Below are 26,130 nucleotides of genomic sequence, written 5' to 3' on the forward strand. Positions count from 1 at the left end.
GCTGGTGAGGGTTTGTCTAAGGGACATAACTTGGCAGCTTAGAGCAATAAAACATGTGGCATTTAGACACCTGTGTTTTCTTGCTGTAAAAAATTGTCAGACACTGTCCTGCTATTGAGAGAGCAGAGAATTAAAAAACAGAAAAACGACTCAAATCACTTAATGGCAATGTGCTATACTTTTTTCTCATGCGTGTCTTACCTCGGTGATTCTCAGCACCTGCATCGGAAGGGAATTTCCTACCGTTCTGTTGCAATTAAACCCAAACAACAAAAATCCAAGTGTAGCCCTTATACAGTCTCTGTAAAAATGTTTACATTGTAATAGAGTTCTGATGTGAGACAGATTTACTAACACAAGGCAATCTGTGCTGTTTAAGCCTTAGAAGAAGTTATCAATTCAGTCTTAATCAGGGCTGGGCTGCCTTCCAGCTGTTACAGAACTACAACTGTTTGCATTGTTAACAACATATCTGGCTACGGGTTACTGGGAGTTGTCGTTCTATTACCCTTCTATTCCACCATACTCCTAATGCCTTTCATTAGCAAACACTGGGACTCATATAAAGACAATGGGCAGCAAAAAAGAAAATGAGGCATAGATATCAATCAGGACCTCACTGGGTCCTCTACACTGATGGACCCCCACTAGCTGCTGGGTTTGTTGCCTATATTGTTACTACAGGTATAGGATGCATTGTCCGGAAACCCTTTATCCAGAAAGCTCTGAATAACGGAAAGGCCGTCTCCCATAGACTTCATTATAATCAAATAATAAAATCAAAACACATCAGTCTCCCCTCATAATTTAAGTCTTCCATCCCTCTAACCAGTTTAATTGCACTTCTCTGCACTCTCTCCAGCTCATTTATATCCCTCTTAAAGGGATACTGTCATGGGGAAAAAAAAATTTCAAAATGAATAAGTTAATAGTGCTGCTCCAGCAGAATTCTGCACTGAAATCCATTTCTCAAAAGGGCAAACATATTTTTGTATTTTTCATTTTGAAATCTGAGATGGGGACGTATTGTCAGTTTCCCAGCTGCCCCCAGTCATGTGACTTGCTCTGATAAACTTCAGTCACTCTTTACTGCTGCACTGCAAGTTGGAGTGATATCACCCCCTCCCTTTCCACCCCCCAGCAGCCTAACAACAGAAGGTGACCAGATAGCAGCTAACTAACACAAGATAACAGCTGCCTGGTAGATCTAAGAACAGTACTCAATAGTAAAATCCAGGTCCCAGTGCGACCCATTCAGTTACATTGAGTAGCAGAAACAGTGTAATTTAGAAATAAAAACTACATCATAAAAATCATGACAGAATCTCTTTAAGGTATGGAGATCCAAATTAGGGAAAGATCCCTTATCTGGAAAACCCTAGGTCCCGAACATTCTGGATAACAGGTCCTATACCTGTACTATGTTTTTGGAGAAATGTCCCAATATATTTATAGTAGCCCTGCAATAAGATGCCAGTTGTGCATCTTATTGCAGTCTGAGATTAGAAGTGCAGGGACAGAAAGCCCAAATGGAATTTGTTTTCTTAGAACATTGTGTTCTACAAAATAGGAGAAAATATATCAGATATCTTGGATGTTATGAAATGTGTCTCTTAGCTATAGTTTCACTTTGAAGGGGAGATGTAGGAAAAGGAAGGAGCATTATTCATGGTTCCAGGCTAAGTGTGGCATGGTATAACAGCCGCAGAGACTGTTTGAGATTGTTTAGATGTTTTTAAAGTGGTTATTACCTGGAAGAGTTAAAAGTATTCTCAATCAATTAGGGGGGAAAGGAGCAGAGATGTAAGTCTCATGGGGCAAAAGGTAAGAAAGAAGGGTCAGCCCACAACTTCAGCCAGCTTCACACGCAGGTCCTGATGTGAGCACTCTCCTTGTTTTGCTTATATGTGCCAGTATTATGGGCTGGTGAGGTATGAGAGTCTCAGTAACGTCATACAGGGAGAAGAGAGCCTTGTTCAATGCTCACTGGACTATTCAGCCGTCCTGACTGTACATTAACCCTTTTGCTGCCCACTGGTGCAAGTGTAACGCAACTGATTCCCCATATAAGTGGAAAGAAAATAGATGCAATATGGGGGTTATTCCTACTTTCCAATTGTGCCAAGTATTTCTATATGGTAAGAATTCCACATTCTATTCCCCATATGTCATAAAAGGCACTCAGTTTGCTCAGGAGCAGCAACCCATAGCAACCTATAAAATGTTTGCCTTTAAACTGATGACAAGTAAATGGTACCTGCTGATTGTTTGTTATGGATTACTGCTCCTGGGCAAACGGAGTGCCTTTTTATCACATATCCCCCTATATATTTACAGTATATGGCTCTCTGTTTAATTCCAATATTGCAAATGACAATACAGAGAAAGTGAAAGTAGTCTAACATATTGTATAGCTTTCTCTTACATTAAGGGGCAGATATCTTAATGTTCGAATTGTGCTTTCCTCAAAAAATAAATAAATAAATAAAAGATTTGTTATACCCCGACCCTGGAAAGAGCTTGAATGTGAAAACACACTATCTAAAAGCTGTTGAGGTTGTGCAGAAGTCAATGGCAGAGGTCCCTTAACATTTGAAGATGTTATTAGCTTTTATGATGTTCGAGTTTTTTTTAAGTGGGTTTTGCTCGAAAACTCGGTTTAAAAAAAGCTCACATAGAAAATTTGACCTTTGATAAATAACCTCCTTACTGTTACATAACATTACAGTACAATGCTCTTAATTGTAGTAATTGAAGGGAAAAGCCTGCTAGTGATAACATATTACATATCATCATATTTCTTTCCCCTTCACACTATTAAGTTGGAACTTCTGCCTTGCTTCTCTTATAAAGGGATAAGGCTCCAAAGCACAGGAATACTACACAGGCTCTGATTTGCTCTTCCTCCTTTGTGTAAACTACCAGTCTTAGCCAGTGACTGTATGCCCCTTTACTGAATTGATTGCATGGGGCAAAATACATGGTTGCTACATTTTGAAGAAACAACTGGAATGGAAAAAACTTGATTCAGCAAGTTCAGGGTTAACAATGTGCAAAAAAAAATGTTGTGACGTACTTGAATTGATCACGTTTTCGAGCGAAACCCACTGAAAAAAACAAACATCTTGAAGGAAATAGTTCAAGGGACCTCTGCCATTGACTTCTACATGACCTCAACAGGTTTTAGATGATGTGTTTTCGGATTAGAGCCATTTCCATGGTCGGGGTATGATAAATCTCAAAACATTCGAGTTTTTTTTAACTTCGAAATGTGAATTTTTGTGGAAAACCCAACTCATTCCTAAATAAATCTGCCCTAAATAAACCCAATAGTCTGGTTTTGCTTCCAATAAGGATTAATTATATCTTCATTTAGATCAAGTACAAGCTACTGTTTTATTATTACAGAGAAAAGAGAAACCATTTCTAAAAATTTGGATTATTTGGGTAATATGGAATCAATGCAAAATGGCCTTTCCATAATTCGGAGCTTTCTGGATAACAGGTTTGCAGATTGTATTACAATTTACGGTTTAAAACAGACCATTACCTATATATGTTCTTTTTGCCAAAACTCTGTATTTTAATCCCTATAGACTATTAAAGGACAATTTATCACATTTTTGTAAAGTTCAACATTTTTCTACTTCAAATGAACTGAAATTCTGATCAAAATCTGTTTGCTTATTTTTTACAAAACCGAAATATAAAAATGTTTTTCAACCAAAACATGAAAAAAAAATTGTATACCTCGAATTTATTTTCCACGGGTCGAAAAACCTGCACTGATAAAACATTTTAAAATTTGCCATAGATGGCTCCCGTTGACTTCTGCATGAACTCAGCAGATGCCAAAGTGGACATTCGAGTTTTAGGAATTTTTGGTGCTTAATAAGTTTCTTACATAATTCGAAAAAAAATGTGCTGCAAAAAATTTAATTTGATAAATTATCCCTCTAAATTATGCCCCTTGTAACCAACAAGCTCAGAAAAGCAGTGATGAGATGCACCCCACACAGGAACATACTACTACTGCTATTTTGGTACACTGGAATATTCTACTACTTCTATTTTGGTACACTGGAATATACCAATACTTCTATTTTGGTACACTAATATACTACTACTACTACTTCTACTATTTTGGTACACTGGAATATACTACTATTACTGTTTTGGTACACTGGAATATACTACTATTACTATTTTGGTAAACTGGAATATACTACTACTACGGTACACTGTAATATACTACTACTATTTTGCTTCACTGGAAAATACTACTACTTCTATTTTGGTACACTAATATACTACTACTACTATTTTGGTACATTGGAATATACTACATTGCACATACCTCTTGTAGACTGGGTTGGTGTAGAATTCTGTTAGGCAGTGTATGATTAGAATACACACTAATATTAACAACTTATTTGGGGCTTGCTCACATAAGCAAATGTATGAAGCCAAATTATTTCCCAGACTAAATTCTATAGGGCTACAGCTTCCATGAAACTCAAGTGTTATGTTACTTCAAGCACTTGGATTGCTTGTGAATACTTGCAGTGATCAAAACACCTTATGTATCTCAGCAATCAAACATATATACAATATATCTATATATGAATATCACTCACCAGTCTTAAAAAGAAAGGGAATATTAGCACCTGGACATAGATGTTGTTGCAGAGAATGCATTTTAATTATATATACATATTTAAATTTTTTTAGAACACTAATTTTGTCTATGTTGAGGCTGGGCCACTATACACAGCTTAAGTCCCACAGTCTGGGAAGCTCGGCTCCAGATGAAGTGCCACAAGAATCGTAGTCTGTTTTGCCATTGTGATTCATTCTGCTCGCTCATTAAGCACAGCATTCATTTGGTTACAGATACAACTAGGCTTTGGAATAAAAGATAAAAAATAAACATACAAATAGTTAGTTCAGGCATTTCCCACTTGATTTACTTACACAATTTCAGCCTTCAGATTATTTGAATTTAAACACTGTACGGCTCATTTATAAAGACTGGGCACGTGTCCCAGTGCAGTTACACATAGAACGCAAACAGCAATTACCTTTGACCAGTCTGAAGGCAAATCGGATTATTGGATGCAATTTATTATTGCACATAGGGCAAAATTCCGCATTAATAGTCTCCTCAACCCCAAAAAAGGTTTGTTAAATGACCAGTACCATTAAAATGTTCCTGATGTTATGATGGGTGACTTCAATTAACCAGACATTGACTGGAGTATTAGAGACTAGCCAAGACAGAAAATGTGCTAAATTAAATTTTCTTACAGGTATTTCCAAAACCTACTAGGAAAGATGTGGTTTTGGATCTTGTAATAACTAATAATACCGAATACATATCCAACTTTGCATAGGTGAGCATCCAGGGAACAGTGATCATAACACTGTCTCCTTAAGGATTATATTGCAGAGATAACATTACAAGGGAGCAAAATTTAGACTTGCAAACATTGGCATTATAAGGGCATTTCACAGGGGTAAACAAAGAAGCAGAGTAAGTTCATGGGCGCCATCTTCCGGATCTTTGGTCGTCATCCTAAGGGAGCACCATATATGCGCATGTGCAAGGAAGAGGACCCAAAGAGGACAGAAGATCCAGAAGATGGAGCCCATGAGCAATGTATTCGGGACACTTTCTGGGGTTATGAACTATGCGGGGGGGATCTATGGTAATAGGTAGGGGCTTCTCTTATTGGGGGGTTAGTTCTCCTCAAGATTTGAGAATTTTTGTGAAAAACTAACTCTAGGTGGTAGTCGTGCATAAAAAGGACATTCATTTGTGAGATGAAAAAAAAAATTTGTAGCATTGGGCCCCATGATATGAATGCTGCAGAAAGTGCAGTAACGTGCAGCTAGACTGGTAAAAAGAATGGAATAAATATTAAGATCATCAAGGTTAGAGTCGTTTTCTCTAGAAAACTTGCAAATGGGCACGATTACAAGTGCGCCGGTTAAATGAAAAATCGCCTGCGACATGGCACACTCATCGCTTCGTATTCCGAAGTCGCCTGAAGTTGCCTCACGAGGAAACTTCAGAATACGTAGCGTGTGCCATGCTGCAGGCGAATTTTCATTTTAGCCGGCGCAAGACAGAGGTAAGGCATTTGGGGAGATTGGTCGCCGCAAAGACGAGGCGATTAGTCGCCAGGCGACTAAATCTCCCCAAATCGCCCAGTGTGACCTTACCCTAAGGCTACATATTTATTGTTATTGCTACTTTTTATTAGCCATCTTCCTTTTCAGGCTTCTCCTATTCATAGTCCAGTCTCTTATTCAAATCAATTCATGGTTGGCAAGGTCATTTGGACCCTAGCAACCAGATTGCTGAAATTGCAAACTGGAGAACTGCTGAATAAAAAGCTAAATAACTCAAAAAGCACAAATAATAAAATGAAAACCAGTTGCAAATTGTCTCAGAATATCACACTCCATATCATACTAAATGTTAACTCAATGGTGAACAACCCCTTTAAGTACAGGTATGGGATCTATTATGCAGAATGCTTGGGACCTGGTCTTTTACAGATAAGGGATCTTTCTTTAATCCAGATCTCTATAACAGAAGTCTATTAATTAGACCGAACAGGACTGTTTTTGTCAGCAATATGGATTTATGAGGATTAGGATCAAATACAAGGTACAGTTTCCCTTATAGTATAAGATATGGCTGTATAGATATAGCTTACTATAGGTATCTGTATATGAGCTGGGGGGGTTGTTGGGAAACATAACTTTATAACATAATTGTACTTTTTAATATTAAATGACAAATGTCTACCTGTTGAGCCAGCATCTTCTAACAAGCTATTTCTTGATGTCAAACATGAGAAGGGTATTCAGTCTGTAGTCCTGTTGAGCCATAAATCACATTTGATCCCGGTTTACCTTCCTATGTAATCACTAAACCCATTGTACTGGAACACCGCTTATCTGCTCTGTAAGCACAAGTCTTTCAGCTTGAATGGCTGCACCCATGGCTACGCAGAAGCTTATTTTTATAAACTATAGTAGTGTTTCTCAAGCAAACAATTTTTAGTAGTGCAGGGCGACAGCACATTATAATGATGTTGATGGTGGTGTTACTGTTAATGACTTGCTGGCAAAAGGATTAATTCTACATTCCAATATTAAAAAAAACAACATCAAACATAAAAACCCCTCAGTCTATGGCCCTCAAACTCAGGGGGGCCACATGGGACATAACGGTTCAGTGAGTTTGTAATTGATCCTTAGCATGCAGATCAGATTCAAAAGCAACAGATATGACAAATATGGCTCCGCCTCCAGTCACTAATTGGTTACTGCCTGGTAACCAATCAGTGGAAACCAAGGGAGCTACAAAGCAGGAAGTAGTGTTCCGTTATGTAAGACATCCAGTCACTCCAGTCTTTATACATAAAACATATTTCTAATATAGTTAGTTAGCCAAATATTTATTTTGCACAGCCACTTTTTATTTTTAAACTGAACAATTCCTTTAAAAAAAAAAATGGGGGTTCTACTGTAACTAAAGACGGAAAATGTGAAGTTACGCTTTGCCTTTGCAAAAGAGTTTTTGGGAGGAGGATCTTTTGAATAATTGAGTCAATGTTTGTCTATTTGTGCTTAGCAGATAATAAAAGAAGCTTAATGGCTATTGAATGAATGGCAACTACTTTGCTACCACATAAATCCAACTTGAATGCTCTTTGAGAATTTTGTATACCAAGACCTAGCTAGGGGTTATATGGTTGCTGCAAAGCGCTGTATAGACCTTTTATTTTCTTTTAGTAGTTTACATTTTCTCCCATCTGAAGAGTTTCTAAATCCAGCAAGACTTTGTCAATAAGTGGAGCTGGGAGAAGAAAAGGTGAGTGACTCAAGAGGTTTCTCAGCATAGCATTTGTGCCTTAATTGCACTGAAAGAGGCTGTATGGGGAAGTTAGTGAGTTTGTTGTGCTGATCCCATGCCTTTAAAGACCAAAATATATATTATTAGTTGGCTGGGGAGGGGGGGTGGGATAAACCGCAGATTTCTGCAGCTGAAAGGATTATGTTTTACTCCAATATTTAATGCATACAACACTAGAACCCAAAAAATTGTAATGTTGATGTCAACAAGTCCTATCCTTTTGATCATGTTTTGCCAGATCATTCAGGGCATGGGAAGAATGAATCAAAGAATGCACATCCCAATGGGTAATATAAGAATACAGGGAACATCAATACGGAGAACTGCATAAAAAAGGAAAAGCTAACATTCAAAAAAACAAACAAAAAAACCCCCTAATTTTCAAAATAACTTTAATTAACGTTTTTTGCAAAGGTAAAATATTAAAACTTAAAATAGATCAACAGTTTCTAATCCAATCCTAAGCATGGCATTTAAAAACATATTCGTTAAGACAAAAAGCAAACGTTATCTGCAATTTTACAGAATTTTACAAACATAATAAATAGATTTGTCTGCCGTTCCATACAACTGTATGTACAACAGCAGTTAACAGTAGCGCAAAGAGTTCTCGCAGACCATTATAAAACCCAAACCTAGGAACACCCCGATTCACACAGGAGCAGCCATACAGTCGCAAAACTTTAAAGCTGCTCCGTTCTTTCTCCCAAGACACAGGTATGAGTTAACATGGAAAGTCTTTGGGCGTCATTACGGCAAAGTCTGAGTGGCAAGATAGACCAGTAGGAAATTGCTCACTGTGCATGGGATTCTGGGAGCACCGTTCCTACAGAATTAACAAGGTATCCAGTCTCAGTTTAAGGCACATGAACAGATGCACCTTTGGTCCCATTTTGCAGGCCAGTTTTGTTCTACAAACCCTTGAACTGTCTCCTAATCAAGCAATTTAGACGAGCAACCACCATGACAACTCCCACAGAATGAAGGTGCATTTCCACTGCAGGATTGCTAAAGTAACCCTTAAACTGATCAATGGTAACCAAAGGGTTATTTAGAGTTGGTTTTGAATGCAAAGTTTGCATGGATTTAGGCACTAATTACAAGGCAGTTTTTGAGAAATGATTCACTTGACTTAAACCATTTGAAAACCCGTTCTTGCTAATATTTTTTAATGGCAATATCAATTTTGTAGGGTGGCAATGCACTACAGAACTAAACAGCCCCTTCTGTATTAATCAAAGAGCCTTTGCAGCCAAGTGTCCTAACAAGTACCAGCAGTGCATCAACCACAAATTTAATTTGTGCATTTTTTCCCCCCCCGAATATACATGAAATTCAATTGGGAGGGTAAGAAATAAGTTTGAACAAATATTACCAACCCAAAAGCTCAAACCATTTAAAATTAACTCTAATCAAGTTTTTTTCTCAGAAAAAACTTGAATGTCAGGAAGGCCAATAATTCAAATTGGTCACTGGACCTCTCCCACTGACTTATACATGAACTTGTCAGGTTTAAGGTGGCAAATCATCAAATTCAAGATATTGCCAGGGTATAGGTTTGATAAATCTCGAAATTCGAATCTGAATTAAAATTTTAATGGAGTTTGGATAATTCACAATTCAAATTTGAGATTCATGACCAAAAAAAAATTGAATTTCCAATTCGACCCTTAAAAATCTGCCCTTTAATGTATATTTTGTTGTCTCAATCCAGTTCCAACTTAAACATAAAAAGGAATATTAACATGTGAATGAAGCAAGACTCATTGTGGCAAATTAAGTTGGACAACAAGCCAGACAAGGATTCATTGAAGCACAGGCAGCACCCAATTCAAGTAGTCAAACTAAACAGGCATCAACTTGCGCTGCCACTTTTGACTACACATGGAAAAATAAAAACTGCACATTATATACTTCAGGACTGATGTTCACTTGCAGATGTTCCATCTTGGACTAAATCATCACAGCAATGTGAAAACCCTACCTGTTATGGAATAATACCTGCCCGCTCAATGCATTTCCAGTGAACTAAAGGGTAAGTCTTAGACATAAGTTATTTGAAAGCCTTAATGCCGAACAGTTTAAAACAATAAAACAAAATGGAGGATTTTGGAATCTTCAGTGCTGAACACCAAGACTGTCAATATACTGTCAACTGAAAGGGAAGTGGTTCTAAGAATTGGCAAAATTCTTAGAGACGTGTCAGTTTGTCCAGAACAAGCTCAAAAGCACTATTAAAATATAGCAACTGTGTACTCAGAGCAGATGTTAGTATAGATGTAGCAGTATGGCTGTCAAACACCTGCTGGATTTGCGTAGCAAAGGAGATTGAAGTCTGCAGAGGTTTAAGTGAGCAAGTTACACACTAAAGCCATTGCTGCTCTGCCCACTATAGTCTGTGCCAAGGTACCTCTTCCAAGCCATTATAGGTGATTTAACACATCCTTTAAAGTTGGCAATATGATCCACATTTCCATCTGATGCTCCATTGAGGACACTTTGCTCCAATCAGGCCCTGGCATGGATAAAAGGAGGCAATCTGCATGATTTAGGTCTATCCCCTTGCATTCTTAAAAAATAAAAAAACACTTCCATTTGATTTATCAAAAGCTGGTGCGTCTTCACCATTCTGCATCCCCAATGGCTTTGGAGAAGACAAAATCTCTCCCATTCAGGTTCATGATGCCATCTTTGAGATGGAATTTCCACTTGTTTTTACTTCTGTGGATCTGAAAAGCAAATATGGAAGGAGAGAAAGAAAAAACTGAATAAGAATGACAAATCATTGTTAAGGATTATAAAGCAATGTAGTTTGATAAGTCCTTTTTCTTTTCTGCACAAGTCAAGGAACAGGAAGCCAGAAATGCCATGTTTAATATTTTATGTCTCTACAATAGTAATGATCCAGACCTTCACAGTTGTTACAAGAGATCCCCACATTTTGGATTTTGTTAGAAGTATCAATGACACTCACACATTCAATGTGCTCTGTGCAGTAGTTAAGAAGCTAAGCTTATGGACATCACAAATTATCAAAGCAGAAAATTCGGCTTGCCTGTCAAATAATCTGAACTATCAGACTTACATTGGGACATTTATATAACATTTATGTATACACACACACTTACATATATACACACGCACACACATAGTATATCAGCATTGGTCCCTAAGCTCAGGTTAACGGACTGCAGCTCTGAGCAGTGATTCAGCAGAAAAGAAGGAGCTACTTAAAATTGACTTTAGTATACTGCAAACAGTGAAAACAAGGTTTTTACATACACCCCTTTGCCTACAACAGTGTGCAACCCGCTATGTGTAATGTACTGGCCTACCCTCTCCAGTTTACCTTGTCATACTGGCAAACTACAACATTCTCTGTGTCAAAGAGCTCCTGCCCTTCCTCATCGCTTACATCATCTTCACTGTTGAGCGGTTCCTGAAGAAAAAGAAAAAAAAAAAAGCTGCTGGAAACACCACTTCTCAAATGTTTTTGGAGTATTACTTATAGCAGTACAGCTATTGTATAGAGAGGAAATAGTTTCAAATTACCTCTTCCACTTGACCATCTTCTCCATCTTTCTCCTTGTCCTCTTCCTCCTCATCATCATAGTCTTCATCCTCATCTTCATCCTCCTCAGATGATGTGTCCCCAGCACCATCAACTTGAAGGACAATCGAAGTCTGCTGCTGCCCTTGTTGCTGCTGCTGACTTGTCACTGTAAGTTGTCCCTGTGTTGGTGCTTGAGGAGCAGACATAGTAGTGGGTATGACTTGAGTCTTGTTGCCAGTAAATAAGATCTGTTGTGGCTGTATAATGACACCAGTCTGTTGGGAGAGGCCTCCCGGTATCGGAGCCAACACCTGATAAGAAAGTGTACATCCCATTCAGAGACCACCAGGCACAAAGTACATTTCTCCACTGCACTATTAAAAACAATACAGCCAAGCTGCAGAAAAGTGTTATACATTTCAGATAAATATCTGAAGTTTGTACTAAAGGAACATTTAAATATACTTTATATTTACCTGTTGAATAACAGGAGCTTGCACGCCACCTGGCTGCATTTGAGGAATTACTTGTTGCTGCAACACCATGGACTGCTGAGGCTGGATAAGGTACTGAGCACCATTTGCTGCCCTGACCACCTGCAATAGTTGGCCTGTTAAAAAAAAAAAACCCCATTAAAAAACCATTATATACACAAAGATTATATATATATATATATATATATATATATATATATATATATATATATATATATATATATATATATATATATATATATATATATATATATATATATATATAGCACTACTTATGTATGCAGCACTGTACAGCAAAAAAATAAATAGAACGTCAAAACAATATAAAGTTACATTAAATATAAAGTGATAAGCGTTAGAGACAAGATGAAGGAGATCCCAGGCACTAGAGCTTACAGCCTAAGAGGGTGGGTAACTTACAAACAATTATAGGAGGATATGAAATGCTACAGTTTACAGTAGTCGTCACTGTACTGAGTGAGGTGCTACGCAAGTACCCCAAGAGGTAGTCTGAGTTTATCTCTTAAGTACTCTCCAGTGGAATTCAGTGGCATTCCAAATGTAAGGAGCAGCAAGAGAGAAAAGTTTATAGGAGAATTCAACCTGTGGGGAAAAAAACCCGTACCCCCCACCCCAGGTAGACCCCCCCTCCCTCCAGGCATCCATCTTCAGCGTCCTCTGTAAGCTGACTGGGAGATCGGCAATTTCCGTGTAATTCCGCGCATGCGCAGTTGTCACATACCGGCAAACTGCTCCAACTGCACATGCACAGAAATATCCATCAGCTATCTCCCAGTCAGCTTACAGAGGACGCGAAAGATGGATGCGTGGAACTCCGCTGGAAGAATCTGCTGCGAGGGGTAAGTATGAAGTATGGGGCATTTCCCCGGGGGGGTAGTTAGCCTGGGGGGAGGAGTCTACCTGGGTGGGAGGTACGGGTTTTTCCCCCACATATTGAATTCTCCTTTAAGGCAGAAAACTGCAGTGGCAGTGGGTGTGCAACCAAACAGTTGCTTTTGAAAAGAACAGAGGAGTCAGCCAGGAATGTATGGCGAGCAGAGAATGACTAGCTTTAAACATTATTAGGTGTACAAGAGATTATTTGCATAATGGGAAGCCAAGACAAGGATTTCAGCATGGAAGAGGACTATTCTGTCACGTAGGAGAAGAGGTTTTTGCAGCAAGGACGTTAGGAAGGCCAGTTAGTAGTAGGTTAAAGTAGTCTTGGTGTGATAGGATGAAAATATGCATGTGGCTAAGCTTTTACTTGGTAAGAAAAGAATATATTTTGGCAATATTGCATAAGGGGTTAAAGGAGAATTTAAGATTAACTAAAAAAACAGGCTAGAAATGTTGTACATTAGAGTTTGGGCTTCAATACCAGCCCAAGGCAACCACAGCCCCTTAAGCAGTGCAGATATGTGCCGCCAAAGATACCCCAGTATCTCCCCATCTTTTCTGCTGATTCACTGCACATGCTCTGTGCTGTTACGGAGCTTAGGAACTGACTCAAAATAAACAGTACCCATAGACTATAAATCAGAATATAAAGCCGATTAGTAATTCATACATATAATTAATACATGGCAGCACAGAAAGCAATGCAACTAGCATCCGAATTTAATATTCAGCCTTGAAGCATCAGTTTATATTACAGGCAAAGCTAATTTTCTACTTGATAATTTGATATGACCCCTATGTTTAGCTTCTCAAAAGCTGCTCAGAGCCCACTGAGCATGAGTGTCGCAAACACTTTCCAAGATGGTGACCCCCTGTGACAAGTTTGAAGTCCTGGATCATTGCTGCTATTGAGAAGCTGAAACTTTAGGCCGGTGCAACAACTTCATTTTAGCCATATTTCTTTTTAGGGTTTAGTTCTCCTTTAAGAAGGTTCTGACAGTGTTGTTAACAAGGAGACTTAGGAGTCAAAGACCACCACCAGCCTACATGCAGAGATGATACGGTAAATGAGCAAACCATCAGTAGAAGAGTAGTAAAGAGAGAATGATAAATGATTATTACATCATTTATCATTTTACATATATAAAATGTTGTGTACACCATAGAAGAAGCCTGGCGCAAAGAATGATCATGCCAATTAATGCATATAGTAAGAAGATGTGTGTGTCCATGTACTCACCAGAGTTAGTGATCAGCTGCTGAACCGGTGTAACACCAGCAGGCAGTGCCAGGGTGGCAGCTGTAGCCGCAGCACTCTGAATTGTACAAATACAAATTTAATATTTAAAACTGCAAGATTGCAGCAGAATAGCTAAATTTGTTTCAAACAATCAGTGAAAGGACAGTAAGCAACACAGCAGTATAATGTTCAATCTTAGAAGGCATATAAAATAGCAGGGGGCCCATTAGTCTACTAAATGGGAAGCAGAATTATGGAAAAGGATTACCGTAACAGGTCACATTTTATTTAAGAATAGTAACAAAACTGCATAATAAATATTGCCCTTTTACTTTGAGTCACCATTGTGTCATGGTCTGTGTACTTCCTCACCTCAGATCACCTGACCCAAAATGTGGGAGTAAAAGAGCTCTGTCTATTGGCCGATTTAACCACACAGATATGCATGACTTGCTTTTGGGTGGTATGCATAATCTACATAACATAAATTTTTTTCATACCATTTGGCTTCCTTAATGTATTATGGGCGTGTGGTGGTAAAAAAAGTATATTCATTTAATTTTCCTGATATACCAGGTAGTGTAAAGGAAAACAAGGTTTTTTTCCTCAATTGTTCCCTGCATTTTTTGCCTTTAAACAACTGAATCTTTGAGTCTGCCCTCGATTCTGTATTAATTATGAGCTAATGACAGCCAGTCCTACGGCCAAGCCACTGTATGCTGAACATTAATCTCCACAAGACTGGGTGGAGCTTTGTTTATGGCCAACAACAAAGCTAATAGAAGTGCTGTTAAAGTGTTTGCTATTTAAAGGGCTTGTGCACCTTCCAAATACTTTAAGTTGTTTTCAGAATAAGTTGTTTTCAGAATGAGGTCTATTTTTTAGTATTTTTAAAACTGAAGTTTAAAGTTAAACGTTCCTGTCTCATGTATTTCAGTCTGGTAGCTCAGTAATCCAGGAGCACAGCCTGAACTGTTACAACTGGCTATATTAGTGGATACATTTCTTGCCAGCATATTTGGAATATTAGCATCTATTGTATCAATTAGAATAAGCAACTATTGTATCAATATCAGCTGCCTTTTATAAAATTAGGGACTCAGCAGGTCAAAAGATAAGAAATGTATCAACTTAGAACTGTTGTATTACATCTAGAACAGTTTACAGAGAAAGAGAATGTGAACAACCTCTTTAAACAAACAAAAAAAAATTAACTGTTTTAGAAAAAATATATATTATGCCAATTAAATTGAGATTGTGGTTCTAGTTTGTAAAAATGTGAATAAATAGGAACTGCTATATCGTACCATTCCTTGTGGGGTCATATGCTGTATCAGCTTGGACTCTTGTACAAGTACTTGCTGCTGAGGAGCTGCAGAAGAGAAAATACATTTAGAAGGAATGTAACTAACAAATAAGCATGAAACCTCATGGTGTTTTTGTAATGTTTTAAACCTTGATATGTTCGAACGTCTCATGCCTAGTACAGGCCTGTGTGCAGCTCGTAACACAAATAAAAATAGAAATCTGAATTTTTCCTGCGTATAACATTTGACAGGACAGTGTAGTCCCAATTACTGGCTCATATTGGTGTAAATATAAGGATTATTTCCCCTACAACTGCAAAAATAATTTTGGGGAAGAAATAAAGACTTGCCGTAATTTTCCCTCAGTCCCAAAGGCAGCACTTAACAAGAGAGAGAAGATCTCCCCAACTATAGGTAGAACCAGCCCACACCTATCAAACATAACCCCTTCCTATAAACTACCAGCAGCCTCCAAGCCCTTTATAAAGCATTAAAAAGACACTATTTTTGCGGACACAATTTATTATATAAAAGAAGCTGTGGGGATAACTGCGCTGCCCTTGGTAGTGAGAGAAAAGGAATTTATGGTAAGTATAAAATTCTTTATTTCCCTCATGTCCCTACAGGCAGCACTTAATGAGAGTATAAGTAGCAGTAAATTAAGGGAGGGCTGAATTTATAATCTGTGTCCCGAAAGCCCCTTCCCCAGATGCACCAACATCCAGTCTGTATTGCTTAACAAAGGTCTTACAGCTTGACCACAAAGCTTCTTAGCAGATTTGGTCCAAAGTCATCCCTGCTCTCTCGCCCAGGAGGCCGACATCGCTCTTGTAGAATGTGCTTTCAATGTTTAGCACTAACTTATTTGCCTTCTGGTAGGCCAGCCTGTTTTATCCATCTGGAGATGGATGATTTTGAGGCTGCTTTTTCTTTATTAGGACCAGCAAAGGAAAGTAGAGTAGTTAATAATCTGTTAAACAGTTTGACTCTCTGGAGATACGTGTAACAAACTTCTTGCAGCTGTTGCTCCCTTTGGTCCTTGGGACATCGGACAAAGGGTGGTAGGTGAATCACAAATTTCCTATGAAACTCTCAGAACTATTCTTTGAGGATGAAGGTTCCTTGCATGAGAGGAATTGTAGCTTTCCAACTCGCCTTGCAGAGCAAATGGGCAAAAAAATAAATTAAAAAAAAACGTGTTAGATCAGTGATCCCCAACCAGTAGCTCGTGAGCAACATGTTGCTCCCAGTGGCTTCAAAGCAGGTGCTTATTTTTGAATTCCAGGCTTGGGGGCAAGTTTTGGTTGTATAAAAGCCAAGTGTTTTGCCAAACAGAGACTCAATTTAGGTTGACAATCCATATAGGGCTTCCAAATGGCCAATCACAGCACTTATTTGGCATCCCAAGAACATTTTTCATGCTTGTGTTGCTCCCCAACTCCTTTTACTTCTGAATGTTGCTCACAGGTTCAAAAGGTTGGGGATCCCTGTGTTAGATGGAACAAGGAGTCTGGATAAAGTGTGAGTCTGGATAAAGGGTGATTTTTAAGGCCTTTAACACAATGTCAAGGTCCCAAGTAGGAACATGTTTGAAAATCTTTGATCTCCATGGTTGTACTAGAGCATCCACCACAACCTCTCCCTGGTTTGCCTTTAGAGAGAAACATTTTTTCACTTTGCTGTTTTGCTTTGTGGCCATGAGGTATATCTCTGGAGGAGGATGCAGCTGCCAGGTATGTTTTATTTAGTGCCATCACAGCTTTCCCATGCATTGGATCTCTGCGACCTGAACCATCTTACAAGTGTTATTTTCACTGTCTGGGCTACCGGATGATCTGGTTTTGGCGCAGCATCCCAATTCTTAGAATCATTGGCATCAAAGGGGAATAAAATTCCAAGCCTCTTTAAAAAGGAAAACCTCCGGTCTAGAACAGACCAACGGCTCTTTATTCTTTCAGCAATGGCTTCATCTAATGGAAAGCATGGTTTCATTTTGTTAATACCAGCAAACAGCTTACTAGACTTCTTGGGAGGTTCTCTAGAACCCCAAGGTGTGTCTGACAGCTAATAGGAGTGTTTCAATTTCCGTAAATACCAAAATAGCGTAATTTCCTGATCAACTTCCATGGCAGCATTCACCAATGGGTTAACCTCCCTCTGGGTCAATGGACAGGATCTCCCCAAAGAGTTAAAAATGAGAGCCACATCACCACTCACTCATCTCAGTCTAAAGCCGGAAATCATAGGGTGGGAAATTCCTTGGTGAATGCTGCAATAGAAGGTGACGCAAGGGCATCCATTCTATAATGTTTGATCAGTGTGTTGCCTGACTACCACTTCGCTGCTCTGCAGATTGCTTCTGGAGATGCTTTGGCTTCCATTGCCCAAGAAGTCGCCAATGCCCTGGTGGAATGGGCTTTTAATGCTCAGGGAACTTTCTTGCCTGCTATATTTGTAAGCTTTTGCAATTGCAAAAATAATCCAGGAGCTCAAAGTCGAAGGAGCCTGACCCTTTCTGAACCCACATGGAACCATATAAATTATCTGATTTTCTGCACATACTAGTCCTCTCCAGGTACGTTTTTATGGCTTTGACCAGATCTAATGTTTGCCATGACACCTCTCTTTCGGACTTCAGGGATGGACAGAAGGAAAGAAGAAACACCTCCAAATCCATGTGGAATTTTGATACATCTTTTGACAAAAACTTGATGCACACAAGGCAGCCACCTCTCCCACTCTACAAGTGGAGTAACTGCCAACAAAAATAAAACCTTCGGGATAAGATTCCACAAGGAAGTCTTCTCCAACAGTTCAAAATGAGCTTTTGTGAGAACATCCATTATGAATGACAGATCCCAGGGAGGTGATATTTTCTTTATGCAAGGTTTTAGTCTCATAAATGCATTTAAAAATGTCTGGACTAAAAGATCTAGTAACCAACTTATTCCTGTCAATGCTAAAATGGCCAACACTTGAACCTTGAGTGTACTCAATTGGAGACCTCTTTCATAGCTTGAGAATAGAAAATTCACCAGCAGAGCAGCTGTCTGACAATCCACAATCTTTCAAGCTCAGTTTCTTTAGCCTCTTCCCTTCAACCTCCACGCCATCAAGGATAAGTGATCCTCCTCCTGGTAAAGAAACATTCCTTGAGACAACCATTCTGGGAATCTCAAAGTCTTCTTGGGCCCCTCTAAAGTTAACTTGAGAAACAACAGAAAACATGGTCTTCTTGGTCAAAAGGGAACTTCCCGATCCGCTTTCTTCAGCACTTTCCAGATAAGAGGGTTTGGGGGAAAAATATAGATGAGCCCGCGAGCACTTTGGTCTTAGACGGTCTATTGCCGGTGCTTTTTTGCAAGGGTATATTTTTGGCATTTCCTATTTTAGAATAGAAACCATGACATCTACGTCAGCTACGCCCCATGTGTTTACCAATTCCTGAAAGATGTCTTTGTGAAGGTTCATCTCTCCAGGATCTAGAGTATCTCGACGCAAAAAGTCTGCTCTTACATTCTCTGTACCTGGCAGGTGTATTGCTGCCAGATTTTCTAGCCACAGCTCTGCTTACTGAAAAATTGGTACAAATTATTTTAGCAATGTCATACTTCTGGTCCCTCCTTACTTCTGCACATAAGCAACCTTGCCACCTGCTTCCATCCATCAGCCTCTGGAGAGGACAACAAAAAAACAAAAACACACGAGTGAGTGTGGGTGTGGCTGTCATTTTTAATGCATGCTAGGGGTGACTAGGAAAAAATCCTCTGTATACAGTAATTCTCCCTCCTCCGATTTAGATGAAATCTTTCTCTTAGAGGGACCCTCATCTGCATAGGAATCTGAAGAAATGTCTTCAAGGAGGATACCATAGTATTTGCAGATAGTTTGAACGAGTCAAATGTTTCCTGCATAGCTCCTTTCATCCAAGAGACAAAATAATGCATAGAAGGAACAGGTCCTTTTAGCTTTTCAGCATAGGCTTTACACAACTTCTCCAATAGGAACAAACAATCCATCAAAACCTGCACAATTTACTGGCTGCTGTCTCTTGAATTCTTTCAAGGTTTCTTTTCACTGCGATCTGACAAGCGGATCTTTTGACCTTCACTTGTCTTTACACTTTAATTTGTCAGGCTCCGACTTTCCTCATTAAGTGCTGCCTGTAATTTACAATATTTTCAAATGCTTCTGTCAAATTCTGTAGTGTGTTTCCAAAAGGGTTGGTCTCTCCATAGTTTCTGCTCTGTGTCTACAGACAAAAGGGCAACAAACTGGCCTACATGTCAAATCTGGGGCACAGCAGAAAGAGGTTTGCAGTGCTCAGTCATATTAGCAGCATGTATTTATGGCAACATATTCTACAGCATTGTACAATAAATTGGTGTATACATTAAACATGCCCCAAAGCATACAAAAACTGCCAAAAACAAGAGTTTAAACTCTTGGTAAGTTAAATAAGACATTTTACATAACTTTTCAACAGACCTTGGTGTGTGGCGGGGATGAGAACCTGCTGTGTCTGGTGAGATGCTGCCTGCTGTTGCTGAGGGTGCTGTTGTACATGGTGATGCTGAGCATGCTGCTGCTGTTGTTGAGCCTGCAGCAGAAGTTGCTGTTCCTCAGAGTGAAACCCATCAACTGCTTTAGATTGCATCAGCTTGCTTTCCCACAGCTGAAAAAAAAAATAAGCTCCCATATAAGTTCTCTTGCAGTGACACAGGAAGAATGCTTTTTGCAGAGTTTGTACTCTGAATACTTACTGTTTTCAACTCCATCAAGACTTGCTCATCAACTCCCTCATCCAGAAAAAGCTCCCTCACATCATTGATAACATCTTCAATCACAGATCTATACAATTTAGGCTGTAATATAGTAGAGGTAATTTTAGAAATAAGGGACAATATGGTGTGCATAATTTAGCTTTTAGACATGTCCCCACATATGACATAGAATTTAAAAGCCCCAAAAACCGTAATCAGAGTTCTGCAGCTATTGCTAAGCGCCTTCTTTGAAGACAGGTAGTACCAGAGAAGCAGAATACCACTTTAACGCATGCTGTTGTATAAACCTCTGCAATCATCCACAAAGCACCATACTATTTGTCTAGTTAAGGACAAACTTTAAAGAATATAGAAGCAGAGCAGAGCTGGCTCTCAAACCGATCCACAGGACCAAAGGTGTTCAGTTAATAAATAATTTCATTTGTAGAAAAGTAAAAAAATATAGCTGCATCTCCATCCACCCTACGCGTTTTGCACCCCTATAAGGCACTTAATCAAACAGCCCATGACTAAGTGCCCTTTTTAAAGTGACATTCCTCAGGTTGTACAATATTAGAGTATACAAATCCACACATTAGATGCAAGTACTGAGCAATACAGGAGGTAAAGGGGGTCCCTACTCCTTATAGATGTACAGCAAGCTCTCTGGTCAAATTAAAATAAGCTATTGCCTAACCATGCAACGTTCATATTGGCTGATGTATATGGATTTGAAAGAGACTGCATGTTTCTTGTGCCCTATGGAGGCATTTCAGTTTGTAGGCTGCATGAACAGGAATAGATTTGTCGTTTTGTTCTAACCCAGTTTGGTGTTTGGCTATTTAACAAATTGCACAGGTTAAAACAACCCCCCAAGTTGCCAAGAATGACTTTCTAATGTAGGTTGCTCTATACCAGACAACTAAAGGCCAGAAAAGGGATGTAAGCAGGGGAGCGCCTTCAACATCACACCATTCACCTCTCCCTCACCAAGCCCTGCAAACAGAGGCTTCTTTAATTTCTCCAGGGGAAAAAAAAACAACATGTCAGCAATAATTTGCTCATGTGGCAATGGCATGTGTATGTACAGCCTAGAACCAGCCATAAGATCACCACCCCCCCCCCCATGCCATATGTACATGGGAGGAGGGGGGAGAGAAAAGGAGGCAAAGTGAAAAGTCACATGTTTTGGATTCAGATTCAGTTCGGCCAAGTACTTGATTCGGCCAAATCAGAATTCTGCTGAAACAGGTCAAATCTTGGTCAAATCCCGAACCAAATCCTGGATTTGGTGCATCCCAAATTGGCACACGTGTCCTTAATTTCCTGAGGCACTTAATAGATTTCATGCGGTGTTTACCCCATGTTGTATTCCCCCCCCCTTACACTGACCAACTGCAAAGAAGTAAAACCCTTATGTCTAGAAATCAGTTCTATGGGTATTAAAACGAACACTTCGTAGCACAATAAATAAAAATGTGCTTTAAAGGAATTGTCCAGTGACAGGAGCTATTCCCTTTGTATCTGATATGCATGCTAAGGATCAATTGCAACCTGACTGAACATTTATGTCCCATGTGGCCACCCTTAAAGTCACTGACTGAACTCAAGAGTTAAGAGAGCTGCAAAGCAGGATGTTGTGTTCTGTTCGACATCCAATCACTCCAGCCTTTATACATTACATTTTTGTCTAATTAACTATGTTAGAACGGTTTACTTTGCACAGCCTATTTACCCAATTTTTATACTGAACAGTTCCTTTAAGCCCTTAAAGGATCCAAACCTATGGACTAGGGCACAAAACTGCATCCCCATTCTATCTATGTTGAGTCTCCATAATCAACCACATACAAAGCAGCATGATTTGCTATAATTAAAACCCAATGAGAATGATTTCCTAGCAATTTTTGGGTTGCAAAATTGATCCTACAAAGTGTCAAAACCCCATGGTTAAGGGAGTTGAAAAGCAAAAGAAAATGTTTATATAACGAGGTTGGACGCACATTGTCATTACAGCAGATTAAATGGGTGGTTCACCTTTAAAACTTTTAGTATGTTCTAGAATATCTAAAGGTCCCCATAGACGTAAAGATCTTTCATTGGTGAACCATCGATTTCAGTGCAATCCGACCAATCCGTCAAATTATCGTGAGGTTAGTGGGAAATAAAACGGTTGTGCATCTTACAATTTTTTGTCCATCTGTAAGGCTACAAAACTATTGTTATTACTACTCTTTAATTGTTCATCTTTGTCTTCCAGCCCTCTTCTATTCATATGCAAGTCCCTTACTCAAATCAATGCATGGTTGCTAGGGTAATTTGGACCCTGGCAACCAGATTGCTGAAACCTCAAACTAAGGAGCTGCAGAATAAGAGATTAAACAAGGCCTGAAAACCAACAGCAAATGGTGTCAAATGATCACTTCTGTACGTCATACTAAAAGAGAATTTAAAGGTTAACAAGTGGTTTAAGAGAGAATGTGAAATTGCAGATGAAAGCAATGTACAGTGGCACAGTAGTGGGACACACAGCAAGGGAACACGGGGAGGGCCGCAGCCTATTTCTGTGACTGGATTTAGAGGTTTCACGCGGGCGACCCCGAATGTTTCCATGTAAAAGCGGCAGTGACTCTCCTCACAGAAGAGAGAAGGGAACAGTCCTTCCCGCCAGCGCTCCACCTCCCGGCCGCTATAAGGAAAGGGGGAGATTGTGATGTCAGCTGCCCAAGCCCCGGCCCCTCCTGGCAGAGTCTATATTAGACAGAGCGATCACTGTATATAAACAGGGCCGCCTAGGGGAGGAAGGACACATCGGGAAGCCATGATGGGAGGACGCGGTCGGAAAGAGCGGGCTTCAACTAACCGCGGCCTCCCTCGCTCCGTATTGACTTGTGGGATGCACTTTGGGCACATCCTTAGTGAAAGCCGACTTTATCGCTTGGATTAGGCTAAAGGACTTCCTTACTGGGAGTAATATTAGCGAGAAGTCACGGCGCCGGCTGCAATGAAACGAGTCCACAGTGTTCCCTACACCATTCAACTAGCCGCCACCATCACACCGAGCTGCCTGGCTTCCTCACAGCAGTGCACTTGTAACCATTGCCTAATCATAGGAGCACCCCTACACATCCAGCAATCCCCCCTCCCGACCCACTACCACCCGCCCAGCAAGCCCAAGAGCGTCCGCTACTTGGCCCAGGGTCCTTACCACGGGGTTTGCGTTAGCCGAGGCCGCCATTTCCAACAGGAATTAGGGAGAGGGTGTCCCTAGCCTAAACACCCCACACACAGGAACCTATCCCCAGCTGCCCCACACACCTTGTATCACCTCAGGGGCAAATACGATGGAAATTAAGCTCTGCCCCCCGAAAGCAACGAGGCAAAGGGAGAAGGCACGGGAGCTCTAAACACGTTATAGATTATTCTCTTGCTAAAACTCGAAATGATTATCTGCTGGCTATAGAAGGTAATAATAAAAGCCTGGGTTTAGAGGAGTCAAGGGCACAATATAACCGTATTACATCTTAAATAGAAACGCAGATAATCCCTTCCGCAGGCGGCTAAAATAGTTTCCCGCTTTATTCTGGACTGCTATAAAATAGCTAATAAAATCAACCAGTAAGGCTAGTTGGGGAGAGGCAATTAAAAACTGTACTCCCGGGGTAATACAGGGACAGTTCGGGCTGTTAGACAGGGACAACTAGTGAGATTTCTGATAGAGGATGGGGGTTATCGAGGATATGGCATTAGACGGCAGCTTCCTGGATCACAAGCCGGCTCCGGTTGTGCTGGATGGGACCGCCGCCGCCAGCCGTCTGCTCTCCTTCGCCGCTCTCCTTTATATACCGAGAGATCGAGCTGTGAAGACACGGCTACCAGGTCATGGGGGTGGGAACTCTCGCGAGAAGAACGTATCACTCAGAGGCGGCGCTTGTGGGATCTTGTAGCCCACTGAGGAGCGTAGGCGGGGCTTAAAGCTGAGCAGTTAACTGCTTAAGTGCCAGTAATTGCGCGATAAAGCAAAAAGAATGCGACGGCCATATTACATACAAGCAAGTGTATGGGTCCCGGACTCCCGGAGAAGAACAACCGGTTCATTTAGACATAAACAAACTACATCTGGCTCTGTATCTACATGAATTATATGCAATTTGTCATTTACAACGAAGAGGGGCCAATAAGGGAAATGCAGTTGGGGTCGACGGGCAGACTGTCGCTGCAATACACTAACCATATGAGAAATATGATGAAGTAGAAAAGAGGGAGAGACTGGCTGAGCTATTGAAACATTACACAGGAGTCATTTTGAGTAACAATCCATAGCTCTGTTTTTACTTCATCAACACGGCAATAACCCTTCCCGAGCGTATCTACTCTACTCCGTCTCGTATGGTATTCTGAACAAAGCAGCTCCTGTCACCGGCCAACAACACAGTTTATATAAGGGAAAAGTGAGATGAAGTATTTGTGTCCTTCCGCAGCGAGTTGCCTTCTCACACCGTCACACAGTGAAGTACAACCGCAATGCGCAGACAGGGGGAGGGGCTATTTTACCTGCCGCAGAATGGCTGCTATTGTGTCAAAATGGTGTTGTCCTAAAGTTGAGGGGGCCTGGCAAATGTAGCTCTTTTCACTGCTCCCTCCCCTCCTGTACTCTCATTTGCAGTAGGCAGTGAAATGAAATGAAACAAGTAGAAGGGTCTGGGAGAGGCATAACCATGCAGCAGACCTGCAGATAACACTAGGGTTCCTGACTCCCAGTTCAGTCAAAAGACTGGTATTAGCAGTTTCAAAATATAAATATCTCATAAACCGCTAAAACTAGAAATTCATTATACGTTGCAAAAGTGGCAGTGCTAAGAGAAGATCTTTGAGAACGTTTTAGTTCTTATTTAAGGGTTAAATGACATTTAATATATAGCCTTACATACAAACTCCCACATGCCTCACTTATTACTCATAATGAAGTCCCTTTTTAATCAAATAACATCAAGCTCTTTGCTATATAAATATGGATATATGATAGTATTGTTATCCTGTATGTATTTGGTGCCAAAATATCCTGCAGGACTTCCTGCCTCAGTGGAGCTTACAGTCACAGGCCCCAATCACATTTACTTTGGTCAATTTTATAAGAAGTTAACTTGGTATACACATATACAGAAAATATGTAGTTATATGCAGGAGTTTCAGTTCTTTACTTGATTTAAAGGAGACTTATCTTGTGCAAAACCAGAATGTGCCCGTGCATTATACTCTTTTGCATATAGAAGGAATATGTAAAAGTAGTGTTTAGGGTTGATTTAGTGTAACTTTTCTGCAAAAATCCAACTAGTCCCGTCCATCTGTTCCACTTCCTGCTGCCTTCTTTCCCAGGCTGTGCTGGGGAGCCAGCAGCACTCAGTACACTGCACTGTAGCATAGGAATCAAGCAGCGGCTAGGCTGACCTGATAGGGAACTGAAAGTCTTTGCTTTTGTGACTCTAGGATTGGCTGCCCCTAATTACTGTGCTTCTGGCATGAACCATTAGGACACTCCCACCCATCATTTGAAACATGGACAGGGACAATAGCCATACTATATGGAGCTGCAATAGAGCCATTTTTAAAGATAATATTCAATTTTAGCTCAAGGTGAAACTAGCTCCATATATTATTTAATACAGCCTACAAGATTAGGAGGGCTTTTTAGTTATGCTATACAGTATGTCTCCTTTAAGACATGAAATATTCATGCAATATTATATTTAATATACAGAGACTGCCACTTCAGCAATATATTCCCCTAACTTATCTCTTAAACACTGGCAAAGGCCAAGGCAGCTATTCCCATCTTTGAGGGAAATGGCTGAAAAATGTGCTGGTCCAGGATACTATCCTAGTGACCACTGAACTGCCATCTTCTTTCTTTTCATGCTATTGTTGATGCTGTCCTGGCAGCAT

At 40.0% G+C, this 26,130-nt stretch overlaps 1 protein-coding gene across 3 annotated transcripts; it reads right to left on the minus strand.

Annotated features, from left to right (window-relative positions):
• Window positions 1-8,305: 8,305 nt before the first annotated feature.
• On the minus strand, window positions 8,306-24,100 carry gtf2a1.L (general transcription factor IIA 1 L homeolog). Of its 3 annotated transcripts, none has more exons than XM_041571960.1 (10): window positions 23,396-24,100; window positions 20,188-20,289; window positions 19,913-20,099; window positions 19,053-19,097; window positions 15,425-15,489; window positions 14,118-14,193; window positions 11,960-12,093; window positions 11,483-11,794; window positions 11,280-11,369; window positions 8,306-10,659 (listed from the first exon to the last, which is right to left on the minus strand). In XM_041571960.1, exons 1-10 carry the CDS (start codon window positions 23,423-23,425, stop codon window positions 10,552-10,554), a joined length of 1,149 nt encoding a protein of 382 aa, XP_041427894.1. In that variant the 5' UTR covers window positions 23,426-24,100; the 3' UTR covers window positions 8,306-10,551.
• Between the last annotated feature and the right edge of the window lie 2,030 nt (window positions 24,101-26,130).

Source organism: Xenopus laevis, chromosome 8L (genome assembly GCF_017654675.1).
Source record: "Xenopus laevis strain J_2021 chromosome 8L, Xenopus_laevis_v10.1, whole genome shotgun sequence".
NCBI classification, from domain to species: Eukaryota; Metazoa; Chordata; class Amphibia; order Anura; family Pipidae; genus Xenopus; species Xenopus laevis.